The sequence below is a fragment of the Mandrillus leucophaeus genome, unplaced genomic scaffold (genome assembly GCF_000951045.1).
Source record: "Mandrillus leucophaeus isolate KB7577 unplaced genomic scaffold, Mleu.le_1.0 Scaffold760, whole genome shotgun sequence".
NCBI lineage: Eukaryota > Metazoa > Chordata > Mammalia > Primates > Cercopithecidae > Mandrillus > Mandrillus leucophaeus.
The window spans coordinates 1,370,346-1,395,757 of NW_012108253.1; the positions used below are offsets into that span (position 1 = coordinate 1,370,346).

The 25,412-nt window shown below is 39.4% G+C and overlaps 1 protein-coding gene across 2 annotated transcripts in view; it reads right to left on the bottom strand.

Moving 5' to 3' along the window:
• The window catches only part of LRRC16A (leucine rich repeat containing 16A), a 371,092-nt gene that overhangs the window by 180,151 nt on the left and 165,529 nt on the right, over nt 1–25,412 (bottom strand). For both annotated transcript variants that reach the window (XM_011966488.1, XM_011966487.1), the window contains exons 4-8: nt 24,767–24,826; nt 15,202–15,323; nt 2,811–2,908; nt 2,397–2,467; nt 2,095–2,168 (exon numbers count right to left, since the gene is read on the bottom strand). In XM_011966488.1, the coding sequence (XP_011821878.1) occupies nt 2,095–2,168; nt 2,397–2,467; nt 2,811–2,908; nt 15,202–15,323; nt 24,767–24,826 (425 nt within the window). The remainder of the gene's footprint in view (nt 1–2,094; nt 2,169–2,396; nt 2,468–2,810; nt 2,909–15,201; nt 15,324–24,766; nt 24,827–25,412) is intronic.

Here is a 25,412-nt window from a genome sequence, read left to right on the forward strand (position 1 = left end):
TGGTGAAGTACCAAGGAAGAATAGCCACAACTATGTGACAAGGCTATTGAAAATACTTCCTTTTCTAACTACACATCTTTAAGGCTGGATTTTCTTTTTATACTTCAGTCAAAACAACGTACCACAATTTTGTGAATGCTGAAGTAGATATGAGCATCCAGTTGTCTTCTATTAAGTCAAACATTAAAATGATCTGCAAAAAGATAAACCAATGCCACTCTTCTTGCTGATTTATTTTTGTTTTGGAAAATATATTTACTTTTTCATAAAAATGGTACCATGGTGCTATGGTACTATGTTAGTACGTAATGGTTTCGTTTATTAGTGTCATTTTTTTAAATTAATAAATATTTCAAATTTTAGTTTTAATTTATAATATTGCAAATACCGATGTTTTGACCCACAAAAAGCAAAGATCAATCATTTTTAAGATTTGTAAAGGGACCAAAAATGCTGAGACCAAACACTGGATGACTGTGAAGTTCTATCTTATTCTACATGCAATTTTCTTGTTTTATTGGAAAATACTTACGAAGAAAAATATTTTCCCTTTTTCTTTCTCAGTTCACTTTTTTATGAGCTACACAGGAAACATCTTGCCTAAATTTGAAAGTATAAAGTTGCCTCACTTATAGGAAGAAGGAGAACTGCTCTAAGCAGGGAAAAAAAAAAAAAAAAAAAAAATTGCCTGAGAAATGGAGGCTTGAGGTACATCAGCCACAACTACAGACACAGCTGAGCCTGCTTCACCATCTTCCGTAGACCCAGGCTGCGTGAAGACGAGGTATTTCCAGCTAGTATACTTTTTCCCTGCCCGATTCAGTTGGCTAGAGCTCTTCAGGGACCACACTGCAATTCTGGATTTCCTGCCAGGTAGGTGGAAAAATAATTCAAAACGGTATTTTGGGGGGCAAGATGCTGGTGCTGAGACGACATATGGGCAACAACAATCCTCTGTGACACTCCAGTTGTCCAAGTGGCACAAGTGATATAGCTAGAATCCCAGATTTCTCTCTCAATTCCAATCGGAGGGAAAAGATGTATTGGGTTGGAGTTTATTAAGCAGGGGGCTGACCTCTGCCTACCTACAATAGGTAGCAGCATATCCAGGGCTGAAGAGATTGGGATAGGCAAGATAAACTCCCAGACATTCTGGAACAGGGCCGGGCTCGACTGTCAGAGAGCAAAATAAATTTGCCAGGTCTGCTCTTGTTAAGAGACATGGGGAGCAAATGAAGCTTTTCTCTGAGGCCTGAATCTCATAAGCCATACTCCTAAATATATTCAAGTCAAGATCTTAAACCTCAAAGTTTCTCAAATAACTTGTAACAGGTTTCATGACTTTATTATCACTATCACATGGCAGATACTGGCAAACTGATTTTCACCAACATACACACATACACCCTACCAATGCCCAATTCATAAAGAAACTCTGAACTAAAAGTCATATCTTAGAATTTCAGTATGGAAGTTCCTACTTGAAAAGATGTTCTAAATGGAATTAGGTAAAATAATACTACATTTTATAGACAGGGTAGAATAGACAGACTTTTGTAGGCCGATATATGAACCTAAGAATTATACTGTTTTTATGGTAAAATTCAGCACATTTTCTAACTATGAACTCTGGATTTTGGATACACACATGCACCTCCATAAGTAATCCACAGTGATAAACATATTTGAAACTATAACTTGAAAGGCAAAAATCTAGAGATTCTTAGATTGTCCTGATTCCTCTTATAAAACAATTCTTTGGAGATAATGTACAGACCTAAGTGCCAACAGAGAACTGCAGGAAAGGAGAAAGGAAAGGAGAAAGGAAAGGAGAAAGGAAAGGAGAAAGGAAAGGAGAAAGGAAAGGAGAAAGGAAAGGAGAAAGGAAAGGAAAGGAAAGGAAAGGAAAGGAAAGGAAAGGAAAGGAAAGGAAAGGAAAGGAAAGGAAAGGAAAGGAAAAAAGGAAAGGAAAGGAAAAAGGAAGGAAGGAAAGAAGGAAGGACAGAAGGAAGGAGGGAGGGAAGGAGGGAGGGAGGGAGGGAAGGAAGGGAGGGAGGGAAGGAAGGGAGGGAGGGAGAGAGGGAGCGAGCTTACCTGTGGTCAAGGTGACTAAAATCTTGTAAATTCAATTCCCTGGTGTCTTGGGTAAGATAAATTGTATCCACATCCTATTTGAAATATAATTCAGTCATGTAATCAGTCCATGCAGATGACCAGGGAAGCAAGAGAGACAGTGAGAATTAGACGATGACAATGTCAGGTTTTTATGTAATCTGAGAAATGAAGATTTTAAGTGAAAAATAAATGAAGGGAAAAAAAGAAAAATAAGCCAGTCAAATATTACCATATTTTCCAGGAGTGTGTGTGCTCACGCACACGTACACAGACATTCTTACCCATTGTACTTCTTCCCTGTAAGAAAATCCAAGCCAGTCACAAACACAGGCATACATCTGAGAAAATCCACCTGAAACATACAACAAAAACACTGACAGGTCTTTGGCAAAATGATTTTTAAATTAAAATTTTAAAGCTTAAATATGGCCAATGTTGACAATACTGATTATCCTTTTCCTTTTTAGGGGGGAAAACAGCAAAGATTCTCCTCCCTGTTCTATAGTAAGTACATAGCAGGATGCAATACAGCTTAAATATAGGACTTTTGTCCACCAATCTAAAGTCTGTGCGCTGCTAATTACACCTTGAAACTAATTGCACCTTTACAGTAGCACACTAGGAATAGACTTAACTTCCTGGCAGAGGGATATCCATCCAGCTATTCACATTTCAGTTTGAAAATGCATGCTCACCACAGGGGCCCTGCTCAGCCACGGTCTGGCTGTCCCACAGAGCCTGGAGACTAGCCAGGCGCTCAGGCGGCTCCATGGAGACTTTTTTCATGATTCTCCTGTAAGATCAACAACAACACATTTCACAAACCACATTTTTCAACTGCACATAGAAATAAATTTTGTCACATTCCTGTTCTTTAAACAAAGATGAGTGTCACTTCAATTTCAGTAAATATAATTTTATTTTTTGAGCACTAGAGAGCTGGAAATCTAGAAAACATAACAATAAATCCCTATAACTTTCCTTTGTAGATGAAAGGTATTTAGCAATATAGTCTCCATGTTATAGTTTTATAATGTTAGATTTTGTTAGAATAGTTTGAAAAGTGTGTTCCACTTAATGAATTACTAGATTACATGTATACCAAACATAAATTACTAATTTTCAATTAGTTAAAGTAAAAATCTCTTCTGTCTTTCTATAGTGCCTTGCACAGATGTCCATCAAGAAACTGATCAAGTCATACTGGAATAGTTGTTCCTTTTGCTATCTCTTCCCCTGGGCCATGATTCTTCTGGGGCAGAGAACATGTGCAGCTCCTCCCAACCCCCCATCTTCCTCTTCAGAACCTAACAAAGTTCTTGCCCACACATGCAGAGACAAGTCAGAGTAGTGGTTAAAAGTACAGCCAACCATGCCAAAGTTTCCTTATTCAGGAACTGACACATTTCTGAATTTGTCAGTTTCTGAGATGTTATCCCATAGAGTTATTGTGAGAAAAAAATAATAATAGTACCTATAAAGTTATTAGAATAACACCCCCAGGGCTGAGCCTGTAATCCCCGCACTTTGGGGGGCCAAGGCAGGTGATTACTTGAGCCCAGGAATTCAAGGCCAGCCTGGGCAACATGGCGAAACACCATCTATACAAAAACTACAACAATTAGCCAGGTGTGGTAGCATGTGCCTGTGTCCCAGCCGCTCAGGAGGCTGAGGTGGGAGGACTGCTTGAGCATGGGAGGTAGAGGCTGCAGTTAGATTGCACCACTGCACTCCAGCCTAGATGACAGAGGGAGACTCTCTCTCAAAAAAAAAAAAAAAAAGAATCCCTGGTGTGTGGTAATGTCAATGTATGTTAACTGATACCATCGTTAGTTATCACAGAGTAATCGCTTAATGAATAGTTTATAAATTCATTAATTCACTCAAAAATTTTTTATGAAAGATCTACAGAGTGCCAAGACCCAAAACCAGGTACTAGGCATACAACCATGATTAAACACAGATGCTACCCCTGCCCTCGCAAAGCTAGCAGTCTACTGTGAGAAACAGACCAATAACCAGGCACTAGTGGAAGAGAACTAACACAAGGAAAGTTCAGGGTGGAAGCGCGGGCAAAGAAGGGGCACTTAGCTTATTCCCTGGCGAGGAGAAGGGGTGGGACGTAGAGAGTTGGAAATGCTCTTTGGTATAAGATATCTCTCTGCTAAGACCCATAAGAGGGCAAAAAAAGACAATCAGGTGAAGCATGGCAAGAGGAGGTGTGAGCTACGGGCCAGGAAAGTGTTTCAGATAAAGGAACAGCACACCCCCAAAGATGAGAAAGCCCATGCTTACCAGAAACTCAATCTAGTTCAAAATAGTTGGCAAATGATGTGTAATAAGGAGAGGAGTAAACAGAACAATCTGGGGAGCTAAGCAAAATCCCAGGCCATGGTGAGCCTCACAGGTCAAATAAAAGGATTTAGATTTTATTCTCAGGGCAATGAGGAGCCATGGCAGACTATAAACAGAGGAGTACATGATGATTAGATGGGCACTGTGAACAAATATCTGCCTGTGTAGGTATTTGCTCTCAATTTTCTACAAAATTGAGAAATAGAAAACATAGCTTGAGAAATAAAACAGAACTTTCCAAGAGTCCAGCTGAGAGTGAAGGTCATGGATTCTTGGTGGTTCAGGGCTAAATAGCTGTGGGATTTTCTCCTGCAGCCCTAAGCAGCCCAAATGTATATGGAGAGGTGCGCAGCTGGCTTGCTGCAGGATACAGGATTTCCAGGTGCGTGTGTCAGAAAAACAGTGGGGAAAGAAGGAGCAGAGGATATTGATAAGGCCTAGATGAAGTCATGGATGTTGTGGGCTGAGCAGTTAAGAACAGACAGGAAGGCAGGACGGGGGTGGCAGAAGAAGAGAAAGCCAAGCCATCCCCAGTCTGGAGGCCTTGAAAAAGTCCAAATACTGGTACTTCCAAGGGAGAGGAAGTGAAAGGCTGTAGTCAGACGTGGAGGGCTAAACTGCTTTTTCACCATGGAATAAGCTGTTCCAGGAGATGATGAGGTCATGTGGCCACAAAAACAAGTGGAAGTGGTGTAGAGGTAAAGGGGCCATGAGCTGTGAGGAAGGGTGTCAGCGTGTCAGTCACCCAAAACCATGACAGGACGTGGGTGAGAGGTGGTGAAATAAATATATTAACTCATACTGAATATAGTTTCATCTTTAATGATTTCAAGGCACTCTGCTACATACAATGCTCTCAGTCATTCTTACGAATTTCAATCACCTTGTAGAGACTGGAAGAAAATGTTCCCAGTTATTTACATTTTCTGATTGAATGGATGGATTCCAGATAAAATATGCTAGGGCCTGAGAGGTTGCCTGGTTGGGTTCTACTCCTGGAGAAAACCTCAAATACGTATCAAATCATTTAAGTACAAACATTCTGTCAGCATGGAAAATATTCCTCCTACTTCTTTGTAAGTTTTATGACTATGGCATAATCAGGTTCCGACATACCTCATTTTATTGTATTATACTCACAGGTATTGTGAGTGCCTCACGGGTACTGCATTTTTTGCCAATTGAAGTTTTGTGGCAACCTTGCATTAAGCGAATCTGTCAGCGCCATTTTTCCAACAGCATGTGCTCACTTCCTGTCTCTGTGCCACATTCTGGTAATTCTCACAATATCTCGAACTTTTTCATTATTATTATATCCGTTTTGGTGATGTGATCAGTGATCCTTGATGTTACTATTGTAACTGTTTTGGGGGACCATGAATCACACCCATATAAGACAGCAAACTTAGCTACTTAAAAGTGTGTGTGATCTCACTGCTCCACTGACAACCATTTCTCTTTCTCTTCCTTTCACCAAGCCCCCCTATTACTTGAGACACAACAATATTGAAATTTAGGCCAATTAATAACCCTGCAATGGCCTCTAAGTGTTCAAGTGAAAGGAAGAGTCGCACATCTCTTCACTTTAAATCAAAAGCTAGAAACAATTAAGCTTAGTGAGAAAGGCACATGGAAAGCCGAGACAGGCTGAAAGTTAGGCCTTTTGCAACAAAGAATTAGCAAAATTGCAAATGCAAAGGAAAACTTATTTAAAGAAGTTAAAAGCGCTACTTCCATGAACATGTGAATGATGAAAAAGTGAAACAGCTTTATTCCCAAGATGCAGAAAGTTTTAGTGGTCTGGAATGAAACATTCCCTATGCCAAAGCCTAATCTAGAACAAGGCTTTAACTCTCTTCAGTTCTATGAAGGCTGACAGAGGGGAGGAAGCTGAAGTTGGAAGCTACCAAAGGTTGGTTCATGAGGTTTAAGGAAATAAGTTGTCTCCATAACGTAAAAGTACAAGATGAAGCAGCAAGTGCTGATGAAGAAGCTGAAGCAAGTTATCCAGAAGATACAGCTAAGATCATTGATGAAGATGGCTACACTAAACAACTGATTTTCAATGTAGATGAAAGAGCCTCCTATTGGAAGAAGATGTCATCTAGGACCTTCTTAGCTGGGAGAAGTCAATCTCAGGCTTCAAAGCTTCAAAGGACAGGCTGTAATCCCAGCTACTTGGGAGGCTGAGGCCGGAGAACAGCTCGAACCCAGGATGCGGAGGTTGCACTGAGCCGAGATCGTGCCACTGCACTCTAGCGTGAGCAACAAGAGCAAAACTCCATTACAAAAAAAAAAAAAAAAAAAAAAAAAAGAAAGAAATTACCACAGCCACCCCAACCCTTAGCAACCACCACCCTGACAGTCACAGCAGCTATCAGCATGGACACAAGCAAAACCTTCCCCAGCAAAAACATTACAATTCACTGAAGGCTCGGGTGACTGTTAGCATTTTTTAGCAACAAAGTATTTTTAAGGTATATATATTCTTCTAGACATAATGCTATTGCATACTTTAGTAAACATAACTTTTATATGCACTGAGAAACCAAAAAGTTCTTGACTCACTTTACTGCAATGGTCTGGAACCAAACCCGTGGTATCTCTAAGGTATGCCTGTTTACCTAATTCATGTCAGATGTCATTAGTTTCTTCAAATTCCATGTAAATGCACAAGATCTACAAATGTAGCATGATTTTTGTCTATTTTACCCAAAGGAACCTGTGATTAAGAACCATTATTTTAATAACTTGGGGTAACCATGTTTGAGAAGACATTATAATTAAAGTGATATTACAGAATCTGGAAATATGGAATGGTTCATCTTGGTTCAAAACCATCATCTGGCATTTTAATGGCGTTATATTCTGTCTACATCAAGACAATGAAGCAGATGTTATGCAAAAAAACAGCAAGGCTGTCAGAAGTAGATTCAGCCATTATTCAACTCAATTAGGTAAACCTTGGACACAGAAAGCTGGACTTCCGTCTGACCTTATCTAGGATCACATTTCTCTTTTAAAATTCTTGCTTTGTCTCCATAAAACTGCAGACCATGCTCTTTTGATGATACATAGGGGGTTTAGCTACTCAAACACAGGAAGAAAATATGGCAAAAATCTTTGACCGGAAGCTGGTGGGATTAAAAACAGGAAGCTGGCAGTCTACAATTACCAAAAGAAATAAATTCATCTTGATGGTCGATTTGGAAACCAGAGCCTCCATTTTACTTGAAAAACAACAGTGGACATTCACACTCAGTTAGTTAAGGGGAAATCAATCAGAAAGTAAGGGAGGCAGCAGCTAGGGCAGACATCTGTGCGAACCAACCTGCCAACGTGTCCGGCGGGGCCTTTTCAAGTAGCTCCACTTTTTTACAGTTCTCATTTTTCTTTTTTAACTGAGATTTCAGGAGCTAAAGGAGTCTCATGAAACAAGTTTATTCATTTCCATAAGATATAAAGTTGTAAGAACTAAATTTCCAGAAGGTAGGAACTGTTTCTTATCTATGCTGACACTGTGCATACAAATAATGAGTGAGAGGAGAATCCACTCTACAGAAGTTGTTTTCTGCCTGTAGTTAAATGACAGCAAGGAGCCACATCACTGTATTTGTTACCGGGCACCAGCTCACACACACATACACATACACACACACACAGAATGTTACACAGACAGAAAGACAGAGGATTTGTTGTCCAAATAAGTACCACAAAAGGTAAACCAAAATCCCAAAACAAAACAAAAGCAAGACATGTCTCTCACAAGCAGGCAGCACTAGTGCTGATTCAGCATTTGCACTATATGCATTTGATTTGCACAAGACTCAGAAAATAGTTATATGTGGCAGCAAGAAATAGCAAACTAGATAACAAACACACCAACTCTCCATGCAAATCTCATGATAAACTATTAACACAAAAAATTATATTTTAATGTACTTACACTAATTGATTTAAAATTCAATTCCAGTGCTCAGCCTATGCAACATGGCAACTGTCTCCAGAATGGCACATGCTTTAATGCTGCAAGCCACACCACAACAAAAGGCTACCTACTGCTTTGCAAAGTGAAGAGACTACCAAAACACAGCAACTACCTTTGTCTTGTTTATATATAAACTCCTATTTCATCAGCTTTCTCCATAATAACCTCCCATTTTCATACCTCATACCTGTATTAACAATATCATTTAATACTAAAAAAAAAATCTAGCTTTGTTTTGGAGAACAGTCAAGGTTCTTGACAGTCGAAAAGCTGAAGGCTGTAACACAGAACAACTTCCTGAAGAGAACTGCCATCACAGACAACCCTGAGAAAACAGATGACAACACTGAGGCTCTAAACCCTTCCCTAGTTCAACCCGTAGGGCTGTCACTGTCTGAGAGGTGAGGCCTCCAAGGACAATCTATAGCAAAGATTGGAATGTTAACAAAACATACGATAACAGCGATTTGAGTTGGGGTGATTTTTAAATTTAACTTACATTTTCTTCTTTATACTTTACATGTTCTCTATATTTTGAATTAAACTTTCCATATTTAATGAGGAGAAAATGTCATCTTAGAAGGGAAGGAGAGAGGGAGAGAGAAACATCCTAATATATATTTGGAGACAGGAGATGGGGAGAAAATATGACATGTAAATACTACAAATTTTAATTTAAATCCTTCATTTTTTTCCAACCTGCATTCTCTTGACTATAAGAGCTGATAACATATACATACATACACACACACACACACACACACACACATATGTTTGTGTGTTTTGAGATGGGGTCTTATTCTGTCACCCAGGCTGGAGTGTAGTGGTGTGAGCACAGCTCACTGCAAGTTCAAACTCCTGGGCTCAAGTGATCCTCCCATTAGTTGGGACTATAGGAATGCACCACCACACCCAGCTAGTTTTTAAAATTTCTTAGTAGAAATGAGATCTCACTATGTTGCCCAGGCTGTATATTTTCATACATTTGATTTGGATGACGGATGTTATTTTCAGAATTATATATGGGTAAAATCAGAAATTCAGATCTTTAGAGTTATAGGTTCATTTATACAGTCATTCATAGACTATTCAATAACTGATTACCCAAACTGAGAATCTTCTGGGCTCTAACTCCCCCTGATTCACCTGGTTCCTAATACCTCCTCATGAGGCCCTTTTCTGTTCATCAGTCACCACCAGAAGTGCCCTAAGCAAGGAAGGAGATGAGGGTCCCCACGACAGGCTCAGAAAACAAATTTGATGGGACAAACGAGTCATACAAGGTCTAAGGATTCTAAATATATTTTCATATTCTCCAGTTTATCATGAGTGAAATATACGACATTACTGGAAATATATTTTGTTTTGCATGCTCTATTGTGTATTATTTATATAAAGCAAATATTCCCCTGACTGATAGCTTGGACTTAAGGCATACTGGGAATGTAGGAGAAAAGATACGGTTACCCATTTCTCCACCCTCTCTAGTCACAACAACCAAAACCAATAAAATTATATGTTTCTCCTGCCAAAATCATGTAATGCAATCTAGGGAACTTCAAGAGTAAAGGTATAACATAGAAACCACAAAATATTAGGCTTATGATGACAAGCTAATTGTGTGTGTTGGGTAGGAAAGAGGAATGCCAATCAAATACATTTATTTAATTTAATTCTCTGCCAAGGTATTTTCCAAATTATAATCTGTACCTTCTCTCCGACTGGTCTCTTCATGTGAATTGCCTTCCTTTCCCTACTCTCTCCTCTGATTTCTCTCCATCCATTTGCAGTAAATCTCCTTTGCAAAGTCAGCCTGTGCTCATTCATCTCCCACTTACACCCAATCATCTCCTGTCTCATCTGCTTCAGGTTACCTCAGCTAATGAGTTCATGGTTTGAAGGCAGGGCCACTGTCTTCTGACTTCTCTATGCCCCGTGGTACATCATCCAACAAGGTACTGGGCACGGAGTAAGTGTGAAGTGTATGTCCTCATCCAAAACCTCAATCAGTACCTACTATGTGCCAAGAACTAAGGATTTAAGATTAATAAAAACATGGTCTTTGTTTAAGCAGCTCCCAGCCTAGAAGGAAAAACAGGTGTGTTTTGTACCGTGCCTCTCACTTTCTCAAGGATATTGCTGATTTATTTATTAGGGCAGTCTCCAGCAACAAATCTCTCTTTCTACTGATCATTCCCCTCATTACAGCCATATGGTTTAAGCATATGCTTTTATCTCCCATTTTAAACACAAACAGAAATCCTCTGTAATCCCTCAGAGTGCACTAGCTACATCCAATTTGTCAGTTCCCCTTGATAGCTGATCTTCTCTATGAAGTTGTCCATGCATGCCACATCCACTTTCTCACTTCTGAGTTCATCCTTCAACCACAGCAGTCTGCCCCTCCCAACCAGACCCCTAGACCTGCTCTCATCAAGGTGCCTGTGTTATCCATGTCACCAACCCACTGAACACCTCTCTGCCTGCAGTTTGTTCAGCCCCAGCATCATTCTGCAGAGCCACCACTCCTTCCCAGGCCTTGGTTTTTCACTGGTCTTATTCCTACCTTGACAGCCAGTCCTTACCCAACTCCATTTGTGGCTCTTCCTAGTTTACCTGACCTCTAAATGTTGAGCTCATTCCAAGTATGCCTCATCTGCACATCTTTCTCCAAGTGATGTAATCAACAGCCATGCAGTGAAGACCATCTTGTACTCATGGCACTCACCTTTGCTCCATCTCCAGACCTCTCCTCCAAGCCCCAACCTCACGTATTTGCCTACCTTATAGCCTCACCTAGATGGAGCTTGGAGGAGAGGTCTATGGAGGTCTTGTAGGTCCTACACAAATAGATCTCAAATTCCACATGTCTAAAACAGAATGGCTACGGATCCCACCCCCCAGAAAAAACTTGTCCCCCACCTACCCCAGGCCTTCTCTGTCTTGCTGTCATATTGGTCACTCAGTTATTAAACCAGAATCTGAGAAGCCATCCTTGTTTTTCTTCTCTTTCTTTCCTCACTGCCCTTACCCACACTTACCTAATCCATCAGCAACTCCTGCATCTAAAATAAAGCTTACATCTACTCTCTCTATCTTAATCCCTAATGCTGCTACCTTTCTCCTGGCCACAGTCATTTCTTGCCTAGATTACTACAAGTGTCCAAATTAGCTTTCTACTTCTACTCTTGCCCCACCACCAATCTATTCTCTTTAGCAGAAAACAAACAAACAAAAGATCTTCATAAACTATCTAAAGATTCATCTCGGCCGGGCGCGGTGGCTCAAGCCTGTAATCCCAGCACTTTGGGAGGCCGAGAAGGAGATCGAGACCATCCTGGCTAACATGGTGAAACTCCGTCTCTACTAAAAAATACAAAAAACTAGCCGGGCGAGGTGGCGGGCGCCTGTAGTCCCAGCTACTCGGGAGGCTGAGGCAGGAGAATGGCGGGAACCCGGGAGGCGGAGCTTGCAGTGAGCTGAGATCCGGCCACAGCACTCCAGCCTGGGCGACAGAGCGAGACTCAGTCTCAAAAAAAAAAAAAAAAAAAAATTCATCTCCTACCCCTAAAATGTTACAGTGGCTTCCCAGGAAAATACTTCTAAATCCCAACCTCTTTCCCACAAGGCTCTACATCAACTCCGCCTATATCACCAGCGCTAGTGCTAGCCCCCTCTTGCATCATTCCTCACTCCTTCCCAACTTTGTTCTTCATTATGCCCCAGCCAAAGTGGATGTCTTTCAGTTCCTCAGAGATACCAACCCCTTTCTAGGCAGGAGAAATAGCATGAACAAAAGCCCTGGGAAGATAATATTCTTTGCCCTCCTTTTATAGGGCAGGCACTTTCTCTTCCACTAGGTCTTTTGAAGTTATCATGGCCACAGGGAGGCCTTTGGAGACAGAAGTTTATTCTTTATATTAGTCCCATCTATTACTCTCATAGCACTTACTCAAAGGTACTGTTACTTGATTTATGTATTTCCCTCCCCCAAGTTAAAATGTAAGTTCCATGTGGGCAGGGACCATGTTCACTGCTGGACCTCAACACTTAGCACTGTGCCTAGCATATAGTAGAAACTCAATAATACTCATGGAATATTTAAGTGTATGAACAAGCATTTACAACACAGTATGATGTGTACTAGTGCAGGAAATGATCCAAAGTTCTTTGGAAACATGAATAAAGACTCTCTTTACAGATGAGAAGATACCCGAGTTAAATCTTTTGGAATTTGTCAGGATTAGAGCTATGATAATGGTGCTGAAAATATGAAAGAGCCTGACTGTGTTCAGGAAGAGGAAAACCATGGTGTTCTGTGTCAGGCTATACAATTTACATTTTATCAGGAAAGCCAGCCATTTGAGAGTTTAGGCAAAGAACAGATACTGTTTGAATTATAAAAAGATAACTCTGATGACAGTATGAAGGATCACTTGCAAGAGAAGAACTAGAAGCAGGGAGACTAACTAGAAAGATGCAAGGAAGAAAGTGACTATGGCAGTGGAAATGAAAACAAGGAGAAAGAACCAGACTATGAGATATTAAGATAATATGTTTAAAAGCTTAGCAACCAATCGAATATGACAGTAAGGACCAAGAGATGAACATGGCTCAGCTTTTAACTTGTGAGACTATGTGAATGACAATGCCATTAATTGAGATAGAAATACAGAATATAAGCAATTTTTAGGGGGGAAAGTGAGGAGTCCAGCATGGGACATAGTGAGTGTGAGGTGCCTGGGGCTATCCTTGTGGAGATGCCCAACAGGCAGCTGGTAAGTGGGGATGAAGACCTGGGTACAGTAGAGGTCTTAGATTTAGAAATCAACATACACATGGGAACTTTCTTCCTAGAAACAGAGGTGATTAATACTTGTTTAATATTTGCCTGAAGATTTTAACAAGAAGTTAAATGGAAGCTATAAGTGAAAATACTATTCTTACTCAATGTTCTCTGGGAAGAAAAAAAAATGGAAGAATCCAAACTAAAAATAAAAATGGTTAATTTCTCTGAAAATCCTACAATACTAAACAAATAAGGCTGCCTTTTAAAGAAAATACAGATTCTAAATATTGTTCTGAAGTGTCTTTAAAGTCCAGGGTATTATAAGCTCTTGCCAAGTAAGGTGGTGCTTAATAATTTTTTTTTATTTCATCAGTGTTAATTTAGAAGGAAAGCGAGCACATTATAAAGAAACACATGTACAAAGTCACATTACTGAAATGTAGTTTAAGGAAAATGGGTTGTAGCTATTGTTAACTCATGATTACCCCAGCTAGTTCTCTGTTGGCTCTAAGGATGATGTCGAAACCATTCCTAAGAAAGTTTTGCTTCTTGGCAATTCCCATTGCCACCACAGATTCACTTCTTACCTCATCCTGCCACCCACTGCTGCCCACACTTCTTCTCCAGAACTGCCCGTGTGTGTGATTAGAGACCAGGAGAGCTTGCCTTGAAGACACCTCATACCTGAAATTCTAGCCAAGCAGGAGTCAGAGGGCAGTCCCAGCTCACCCTCTCCACTCCACTGAAATGGAGGCTAGGGACACTTAGCTCCCCCAGCAACCAGCTGCCCTGATAATCAGAGAACCACAAGACTTAAGCTTCAAGAAGGAAGGAGCCCAAGGTGAACAACCAGCAAGCACAGGGCCAGCCTTCCATTCTGGTGCGTTCACCTCCCACCACGTGGGGAAGAGAGAGAGCCCTGCGAAGGGCTGTGAAGGGAACTGAGTAGGGCCAAAGAGCTTGAAAGGGAGTGTCTGTCCCCACTGAGCCACTTTTAGTCATCCATAAGGTTTAAATGACTAAAAGTCTAGGTTTTCCTGCTGCTTTGTCCCTCAACTTGCAGGCAAGGAATGGCAGGAGGAGCATGTGCTATGAAGGGCAACTGTTCCCAAAATTCCCCTCCCACCTCCACCATGCAAGGAACACAGCTACCATGCTACACATGTCTACAAGGGGCCTCCAGCCCTTCCCTGTATATACTTCTGCCTTCTGGGAGAGCAATGGGAGGGAAATTCTCTGCCATCTGTGAATCCTGTTCTTCTTTCAGGAGGGTATTTTGACTATAACTATTATTTTAGGGAGCTTTCAGACATAAGCATCTCTCTGCCTTTCACCTCAGTCAATCTAATTCCCACATCCCAGCAACCCACACACCCCACAACTACAAACTCAGGTATCCAAGCCCATAATCCTGACTTTAAAAGCTTAAAAAAAAATACGAGGGCATGGATGAACAAAATTTACTAATACGCCTGATGGGTATTTCAGAACACTAAGAGGACAATGAAAAAAAGGGATTTTTACATTCAATTTTTTTAGGTTTCTTGTTACTGAAAATAAAAAAGCAAAGAAAATAAAGCCCTCTCTCTCTTCATGCACATTATATTTGGTGCCACTATACAAAGTATGCAGCCCCTGGCACTCTGGTAATAAGCTGTGAGTAAAATTCACACTCGTGTAAATCTGGAGTTATATTAAAAGGTTACTGTTTTAGTCTTATGCGAAGTTAAAGGATTGCCAAATCCCTTCATCACTCAAGCTCTTTGAAGAATAAGACACAGTCTTGTAGAAATCCTCAGACCAAAACACAAGGGTTTTGATATTTAATGTTTAAGAGGAGGAGAAAGTCTGAGAGAGGAACTAAGTGAAGGGGTAAAAAGAAAGCATTGTTGTATTTGCCGTTTTGAGGAAGAACAGGTTATTTGCTCTCCTCACCCTGCCCAGGGAAACTCACACTGGAGAGAGGCCAGGAAATATCTTCCTCAGGCAGGTGCCTATGTGAGCCAGCACCTCACTCACGTCCTCGGGCGATGCCATCTTCATGGAGATGTTGCACTTCTCAGTTTCCACAACCATCTGCAAGAACCGGGTGGGACACTTCTTAAGAATGAGTCCAGTTCCTTCCGTTTTAAATTATTTTCAGTACTGTAAACTACATAGTCACACAGATATATACTAATACAATATTAGCTGTTTTTTCTTTTAACAAGGTTCGAGGGTAGCACATCTCACATACGTGCGTGAACACCCAACCATCACGCTCATGAACTACAAAAGAATCACAGCATTAGCTTTTCAAGAAGCACTTCCTTAAAATGACACACTTAATTTAAGACTCAAAGAAGTGTTTGGGTAGCGGGTGTAGGTGTTGTCAGAAACATCTAGAAACTGAAGCAAGTGTTTCCAAGGGCCAAGCTGGCAGATTCAAATAGACTCCCATATGATAGAGACTGAATTCCCACATTCAAACATGACTCTCCTTTTACCAAGATTTTGTCCTGAGCTGCAGTATTACAAACTTTTTATATCCCTGCTATGCAGTATAAGTACGGCTATATCTTTCTGTGAGTATCCATGGGCAATCTAAAAGCTACCTTTAAAACACACATACACACACATTTCAAAAACAAGAAACCTTATAATATGCTTAAATAAAATGTTAAAACCTTTTGCTCTTGGGAGCAAAAGAGAAATGCTTTTAAAAGTTTCTATCGGCAGGGTGCGGTGGTGAGCTGACACCTATAATCCCAGCACTTTGGGAGGCCGAGGCAGGCGGATCACAAGGTCAAGAGATTGAGACCATCCTGGCCAACATGGTGAAACCCTGTCTCTACTTAAAAAAAAAAAAAAATTAGCTGGGTGTGGTGATGCGTGCCTGTAGTCCCAGCTACTCAGGAGGCTGAGGCACAAGAATCACTTGAACTCAGGAGGTGGAGGTTGCAGTGAGCCGAGATCGTGCCACTGTCCTCCAGCCTGATGACAGAGCAAGACCCTGCCTTAAAAAAACAAAAACAAAAAGGTTTCGATCTTTCTAAGAAGAGGGGATACTTGGAATATTAAGGTAACATGTTAATAAAATGTTTGGTGTTAGGTTTAGTGTTAGGCTAAGACTCATTCCTATAATTAATTGCTGGAGATGTCCAAAATACATGTCAAAAAATGTTGAGACTGAGACAGCTAGTCCTCTAAATAAGTATAAATTAACTTGTGAGAAGGAGGGCAGGTCACAAAAGGGGCAAGAGGTTGAAGATGTACACATTACAAATAAGAAGAACTTCAGCCACTTAAAAAAAGATGCCATTTTATTTAACCTCAAAAACACTCATGTAAGCTGGGTGTGGTGGTGCATGCCTGTAATCCCAGAAACTCAGGGGGCTCAGGCAGGAGGATCGCTTGACCCTAGGAGTTCAAGACCAGTCCAGGCAACATAGTAAAACCCCATCTTCCCATCCCACAAAAAATTCCCATAAAATTCAATCCTCTTAGATTATCACTTATCAAAATATCCTCACACATTTACTTCCTGTTCTTACTTTATCTATACAAAAATATGATGGAAAACACTGTTTATAATGTGCAATGCAGTTTTTAGATTTTGCCTTAGATTTTCCTAAAATTAGCCCAAACTGAAAATAATAATAATGTAAGTATTTCAACATATGCATGTTAAAAGGAAAAGTAATGCAAGGTATGTCAAAATGATGAGATCAAAGGACATAAATAATGTAAATGTTTAAGATGTCACTTTTTCATAAATACCTCCAGAAGAATCTGTCAATAAGTATTCAATAAACACCACTTCTGTGCTAGTTAGTTGAACGTAAAAAAAATTAAAATTCCTATTTTTCAGTACCTTCCTCAAGAAATGAAAGGCAAAGCCTTTAAAATTCTCTAGGCAAAGGCTCCATTTGTCTTCTAAAAGCTGGTTCAAGAGATATTCCTCTTGCAAAAGGCACCAAGCATTATTGTACCTGGAGACTAAACAACCCAGTAGTCTATAAGATGTTTTAAGTAAGACTAAATCTACTTAGTGCAATTAGGCTCATAATTTTCAAATGCACATTATCTGTGCATACGCATGTTTTTAAAAGCCAGACACTTCAGACACTTTTGATTTGCCATTGTGTCTATGCTCTGCACCCCACCCCCAATCTTCCCACCATGGGTAATTATATTTTTCACTACAGGGGTACTTTTACATTCTTCACATCTAGCGCATCTATTCAGTTCACAGTTTGGGTGCGAGTAATTAGTAATTAGCTTATTCTAATTCCACTTAATCTTAACACCTAATCATCTTTAATTGCACAGGCTTGAATAGAATGACAGAGAAGAAAAAAGGTGACAGGTGGAGGAAGAAATGAGGCCTTCAATTCAACCTTACAAGCAAGCACTCACAGAACCCTGTGTAAGATGTCACCACCTTTGCATAATGTAAAGACTGCAACAAAGTGATGGAGGTGAAACCAACACAATAAGTCACCTCATCAAAAAAAGAAAAAAAGAGTTTCCTATCAAATACTCTTTTCCCTCCCACTTCAGCTGGAGAGGAACAGAATGTTTGAAACACATTTTCCTTAGACACCTAGCAGGATATAATCCATGATATCTAATACACATTTAAAATAATAATCAGAGACATAAGCCATAGTAACTTATGTATGATTCAAATTTCCCACCCCACTCTACCGCCTTTTTTAAGGTCGAACAACCTGATTAAACTTTAAGGACAGCACGTTTTACTAATCCCCAGCTAACACACCTGTGAGTTGTTTTTCTCCCCTCTATCAGAAATACCCATGGGTGGGCCTGGCGCAGTGGCTCACGCCTGTAATCCCAGCACTTTGGGAGGCTGAGGCGGGTGGATCATGAGGTCAGGAGATCGATACCATCCTAGCTAACACGGTGAAACCCCGTCCCTACCAAAAATGCAAAAAATTAGCCGGGCGTGGCAGCTGGTGCCCATCGTCCCTGCTACTCGGAGGCTGAGGAGAAGAATGGGGTGAACCCAGGAGGCGGAGTCTGCAGTGAGCTGAGATCATGTCACTGCACTCCTGCCTGGGCAACAGAGCGAGACTCCGTCTAAAAAAAAAAAAAAGAGAGACAGAGAGAAAAAAAGAAAAAAGAAATACCCATGGGTGGTGGGTGGCTTATCAATATCATTCTGTGACATAGCAAACAATTAACTCTATAATTTAAAAAAAAAATCATAGCAGGTATTCAGTTGTACAAAATAAGGGTCCAAAAATTGTATAACTACAAAACTATATAACTGCTGGCCTCAACTTAAATACCATGAAGGCAACAGAATTCGAGCACCAGAAAATAATGTGGCATAGAGACTTGTAAAATAAGATAAAGGTTTCCCACATTTCTGAAGAAAGGGGAAAATACCAACAGTAAAAGTCACATTTCACTAACTCTATAGAGCAATCACTCACTCTTACACACAATGCAGTGGGTAAGTCTCAGGAATTTTATCCGAGTTGACGAACTATAATTAAATGATAATAAAAAATAGCAAGGAGAAAAAAATAAATCCCAGAGAACATTATAAAAGAATTCCTAATCAAGGCTAGATTCTGAGTGCCACTGGTAGACACTCCCATCCTTATGATTTTATGTAAAAGAAAATTAAAACTAGAGACTTCAAGGAACCAGTGGTTACACAGGTCACTGGTTCTTAACCTTTGGAATGCAACAGAATCAAATGGTACACTTGTTCAAAAAAAAAAAAAAAAAAAAAAAAGGTCCACCGCAGACGTATGTTATCGTTAACTGTCCTATGTATATGCTGTGTGTGTATGAGGAGGATGAGGAAGTGTGACGTGACAGAGAGAAGGGTACTGCTGAAAGTATATTTTTAAAAATAATCTCAGGCAATTCCAAAACACAGCAAATTTTGAATACCATTAGGTTACTGGTATTGCCAGTCTCTGAACTGCTAGGCCATTTACAGAAGCAGTGCCAATATCTACTATAATTTCATCTCAAAGGTCCATAGTGTGGGACAAAGTTAAATTGAAGCACTGTTGTAAATCTGTTCTTTTGGTATTGATACTGACAGGGGCTGAGACAGACGGCTTTATATACAGTTCCTCGGAGTGGTAGGCATATTGAAAGGGGCAAGACTACAAGTGTGGTAAGACCAATTTTGGCAGCCACATGGGAAAATTAGTCTTGCTGCATCAACACCCTTTCTCATAATTAAATAGCACAGTGAAATCATATTTTGAACATAACCTTGGCATTAACATTTCGCTAATGCCCTTCTGCTCCCATCCCAGCTCTCAAATCATAAACATAAACATTCCTGAATTAAGACTAGCAAGAAGACCCTGGTTATGTCATTATGTCATCATTCATGAGTGATCATTCACTCCTGCATATGTTTGACCATTTGGGCAAACATATGTTGCTGTGATTTTTCTTTCAAACTCCAGTTTCTGGAAAATGATAAACACGTAAGATAAAACATTGCTTTAAGATGAACTGCGGAGAAGTCCCAAGAGTTTGTATGAAATCTCAAAAAACACAGTGACGATTTTGACAATTTTAAAGAACATTACCAACAAACTCCACACACACACACACACACACACACACACACTCTGTAGTTTTAAAAGCTAAAACAAACAGTAGAAGGAAAGAATAAAGATCAAAGCAAAAGTCAATGAAATAGGAAATAAAAAATCAATGAAATCAATAAAGAAAACCAATGGAACCAAAAAGAAAGTTGTTTGAAAAGATCAAAAAAATTGGTAGACCTCTAACCTGACTGAAATGGAAAGAGATAGAGATAACAAAATTACCAGTATTGGGAATGATATTCCCAATACTGTTATACTTGTTATACAGGTATTAGAAGTATAACAAGTGGGTATTGTTAACAACTTTATTTCAATAAATTCAACAACTTACATAAAATAAATTTCTTAAAAGACACAAACTACCAAAGCTCATTCAACAAGAGAAATACAAATGGATCTATATCATTAAGTAATATTAATAGAATTTGCAGTTTAAAACCTTCCCTGGTCAGGCACAGCGACTCATGCCTGTAATCCCAGTACTCTGGGAGGCTAAGGGGGGTTGATCGCTTGAGCTCGGAAGTTTGAGTCGAGCCTGGGCAATGCAGAGAAACCCTGTCTCTAGAAAAAAATACACAAATGAGTCGGGCATGGTGGTGCATGCCTGTAGTCCCTACTTGGGAGGACGAGGTGGGAAGATGGCTTGGACACAAGAAGCCAAGGTTGCCATGAGCCGAGATTGCACCCCTGCGGCTCCTCCCTGAGCAACAGAGTGAGACCCAGTCTCACAAAAAAAAAAAAAAACCTTCTCAAAGAGAAAACTCAAGGCCCAAATAACTTCACCAGTAAATTCAACCAAACATTTAAGACAAAAATTAATACCACCTACCACCTCAACAGAAAAAATTTAAGAGGAGGAACTACTTCCTCCTCTATAGGGAAGAAATATGTAGAATCATTCTATAAATCCATGATTCTCTAATAGAGAAGCCAGCCAAAAATGTTAAAAAAAAAAAAAAAAAAATGACAAACTAATCACTCCCACAAACATCGATGCAAAACACTATTCACAAAAATTTAACACTTGGAATTCAACAATATATAAAAGGAATAATATATCGTGACTCACGCCTGTAATCCCACCACTTTGGGAGGCCGAGGCAGGCGAATCACAAGGTCAGGAGATTGAGACCATCCTGGCCAACGTGGTGAAACCCTGTATCTACTAAAAATACAAAAATCAGCTGGGCTTGGTGATGCGCACCTGCAGTCCCAGCTACTCAGGAGGCTGAGGCAGGAGAATCATTTGAACCCAGGAGGCAGAGGTTGCAGTGAACCAAACTTGTGCCACTGTACTCCAGCCTAGTGACAGAGCGAGACTCCATCTCAAAAATATATATATAATAATAATAATACATCATGGCCAAATGAGACTTACCCCAGGAATAAAATATTTGATATTAAAAAAAATTATCAATATAATTCACCATTTTAAGAAGCTTAAAAGAAAACCACACAATAATCTCAATAGACAAAGAAAAAACATTTGCCAAAATCCAACACTAATTCCTGATTAAAACTCTCAGCAAACTAAAAATAGAAAGAAACTTCTTAAAACAGATAAAGGGCATCTATTTTAAAAACCTACAGCTAACATCACACTTAATGGTGAAAGAATAAATACTTTCCCTCGAAGACGAGGAAAAAGGCCAAGAAGGTCTGATCTTGCCACTTCCATTCAGCACTGTCTTGTAGGTACCAGAACAATTGTCAAGGTCTGAGATTTTACCCTACTTGTAAGCCAGTAAGTTAGCCTATTACTGTTTCATTGATGCTGCCGAAGACAGGAGACACCTGGGTCAGAGACATAGGATTTTATGATTAATGGCACAACAAAAGGCATGTGCACCACATTTGGATAGATTCCCCTGCCCTCAAAGTCCCACATAGTGACATGAAGGGATTCAGATGGATGCCTGCACACACAGTAGGCTGCTTACAAGAAAGGAACCCTTGGACATTGGAAATCTACTGTTTTCATAGTAAGAAGTAAGCAAGCCTGTTCTTTGTTCAACAGGGAACTATTCCACCATCCCACAAGGATGCTCACTGCAATCAACCCTGAGAAATAGCCTGGGCAAAGAGTAGTCATGGCACTAAATTCCTGGCATACTCAGCAAAATATGTAGGAGTATGACACCAGTAGAGGAATATCTCCCAATAGCAGTAAGACTAGACAAAGAAATAAAAGACACCCATGTTAAAAATAAAAGGTACCCATCCATATTCACAAATGACATTTTTGTAAATACTGATGAAATCTATTTTTAAAAGCTACTAGAACTAATACATGAGTAAAGCAAGATAGCAGGATATAAGGTCAACATGCAAAAATCAACTATATTTCTAATACCAGCAAGAGACAACTGAAATTTTAAAAATAACACAATTTATAGCAGCATCAAAAAATATTAAACACTTAGGAATGAATTTAGAGATGTGTAAGACCTGTACACTGAAAGCTACAACAAAATACACTCAGGAAAAACTGAAAAAGACCTAAACAAATGGAGAAATATATAGTTTTCTTAGGTCAGAAGACTGTACATTACATCAGTTCTTCCCCCAAAGTGATTTAAAAATTCACTGTAACATCAGCCAAAATTCCAGCCAGCTTTTTATAGAAACTGAGATGTTTCTAAAATTCACATGGAATTGCAAAGGACCTAGAATCACTGAAACAATTTTGAAAAAGAAGAAAAACGTTGGAGGAATAACACTCTCTGATTTCAAACTTTGTTGTAAACAAGCCACAATAATAGAGTACAAGAGTGGCATGAAGATAGTAGCAAGGAGACGGGATTCAAAGAGTGCAGAAACAGATTCACACTTAAACGGACTACAGAATTTCAACAAAGGTGAAAACAAGCTCAGTGAGGAAACAATAGTCTTTCAAACAAATGTTACTGGAACAAGTGAATATAATATAAATACGAGAAAAAAAAGACAAACTAAAAAAAATTTTGATCTATACATAGCTTTATATTCAAAAATTACTTCAAAAGGGATCATAGGCCTACATGTGTAACCTAAAGCTGCAAAACTTCTGGAAGATATAGAACATGCTGTGACCCTGAGTTAAGAAAAGATTTATTCAATATGATACTAAAAGCACAATCCGTAAAAGAAAATATTGATAAATTGAACTTCATCAACATTTGAATCTTCTATTCTTTGGCCAGGCGTAGTGGCTCACGCCTGTAATCCCAGCACTTTGGGAGGCCGAGACGGGTGGATCACGAGGTCAGGAGATCGAGACCATCCTGGCTAACACAGTGAAACCCCGTCTGTACTAAAAATACAAAAAATTAGCTAGGCATGTTGGCGGGCGTCTGTAGTCCCAGCTATTCAGGAGGCTGAGGCAGGAGAATGGCGTGAACCCGGGAGGCGGAGCTTGCCCTGAGCTGAGATCCCGCCACTGCACCACTGCACTCCAGCCTGGGCGACAGAACAAGTGACTCCATCTCAAAAAAAAAAAAAACAAAAAAAATTATCCTCTTTGAAAGACACTGTTAAGGGAATGAAAAGACAAGCCACAGACTGAGAGAAGATATCTGATAAAGGCTTTGTATCCAGAATGTGTTTTTTTTAAAACTCTTAAAACTCAATAAGAAAACAAACAGCCCAATTTTTGTAATGGCAGAAGGAAATACATGATGGCAATTAAACAGATAAAAAGATACTCAACATGTTCTGTCACTAGGGAAATGCAAATTAAAACCACAATGAAAAAGCACTACATACCTGTTGAATGGTTAACATTAAAAAGACTGACTATTTTTTATGTTGGGGAGGATGTGGAAGAACTAGAACTCTCATATGCTGTTGGTGACAATGTAAAATGGTACCACCACTGTAGAAAAGTGTGACAGTTTCTTAAAAGGTTAAACATATAGCTATCATATGATTCAGCCATTCTACCCCTAGGTAATTACACGTGGGAAATGAAAGTACATGTCCAATCAAGAACTTGTACTTAAATATTCATAGCAGCTTTATTCAACATAGCCAAAATGGGAAACAATCCAAATGTCCCTCTCATCGGGTGAATGGATAAAAGAACCGTAATACAGCCACACAATTAAACACTACTCAGCAACAACAAGAATAAACTATTGAGACATGCGACAAAATAAATCAATCTCAAAATAATTAAACTGAGGTTGGGGGAGGGAGAATATTAGGAAAGATAGCTAATGCGTGCTGGGCTTAATACTTAGGTGATGGGTGGATAGGTGCAGCAAACCTTGGCACACATTTACCTGTGTAACAAACTGGCATACCCTGCACATGTACCCCAGAACTAAAAATAAAATAAAAAATTAAAATAATAATAATTAAACTGACTGAAAGAAGGTAGACAGGAAGGAGTATACATTGTATGACATCATTCATATAAAATTTTTAAAATGCAAACTACTCTACAGGAATCAAAAGTAGATACCTGCAGATTGACTGCAGATGGGGAAGAGGGCCGAGAGAGTCATACATATGTCAACACTTATCAAATTGTACACTTCAGTTTACTGCAGTTAGTTATAGCCCAATAAAGCTATTTTTTAAAATCTGCATTTTATTAACTCCAAAAAATTATCACTATATTCCCACTAAAACCTTATATAGTACTATGTAATTGCTATGAAATTTTAGTGTCAAAGCATGTTGTACAAACTCTATAAGGAACAGTACTCTCACATTTACATTGCCAGTTATAAGAGCTAATTAGTTATTCACAAACTGAGTTATGGAGAATGTGTTTCCCGTATCAGAATGAATTTCCAACTCCTGTCCACACAGCCAGTGTTGAGTCTCTCATTTTGAAAATTTAATCTTCCCTAACCTAGTTTATCCACATTGTCTCAAGGAACATTTTAGGGTTTCAGGAATTCAAGAAAGATGACCTTGCAGTGATCTGTTTTTCACACTCACCTGAGCTGACTTGCTGCAGATGACGCCATGAATCTCCAAGTAGCTGAAGGTTAACTCAAGCTGCAATTGAGGGGAAAGGAGGAAAGAAAAGACCTGTAATGAGGGTTTTAAAACATAAAATTCAAGGTAAAAAACAAATCCTACAACTAGAAACAGTCCAAGAGCAAATAAGACATCGGGCATCTTCTGAAGGCGGGCTGGTTTAGTATCTCCATTCATTCAACAAGACAGAAACATGATTTATCAAATTTCAGAAAAAGTATTACTTACTTTACTAAAAAAGAAAAGAAAAGAAAGGAAGCTGCATGCCCAACTTTTAAAACTTTATCCAGAGACAAACACAATAGTAGAAGTTGGTGTAAAAGCAATCACAGTTTTTGCCATTAAAAGTAATAGCAAAAAACGCAATTACTTCTGCACAAACCTAATAAGTTTTTGCACTTATACGCTATTTATTCATTGAAAAATGAATGTGTGGAAGGATACATCTAAACACTTTTTTCCCTTTTTCACTTCAAAATTTTGCTTCAGAAAGTCCTATCAGGATAAAGTCAATGTTGGTTTTCCCTTCTTTCTAAACCTTTAGCTATTTGTTACACTCTGACCACTTATCAGAGTCAGCCATCCTTCTACTGTCTTCCATAAA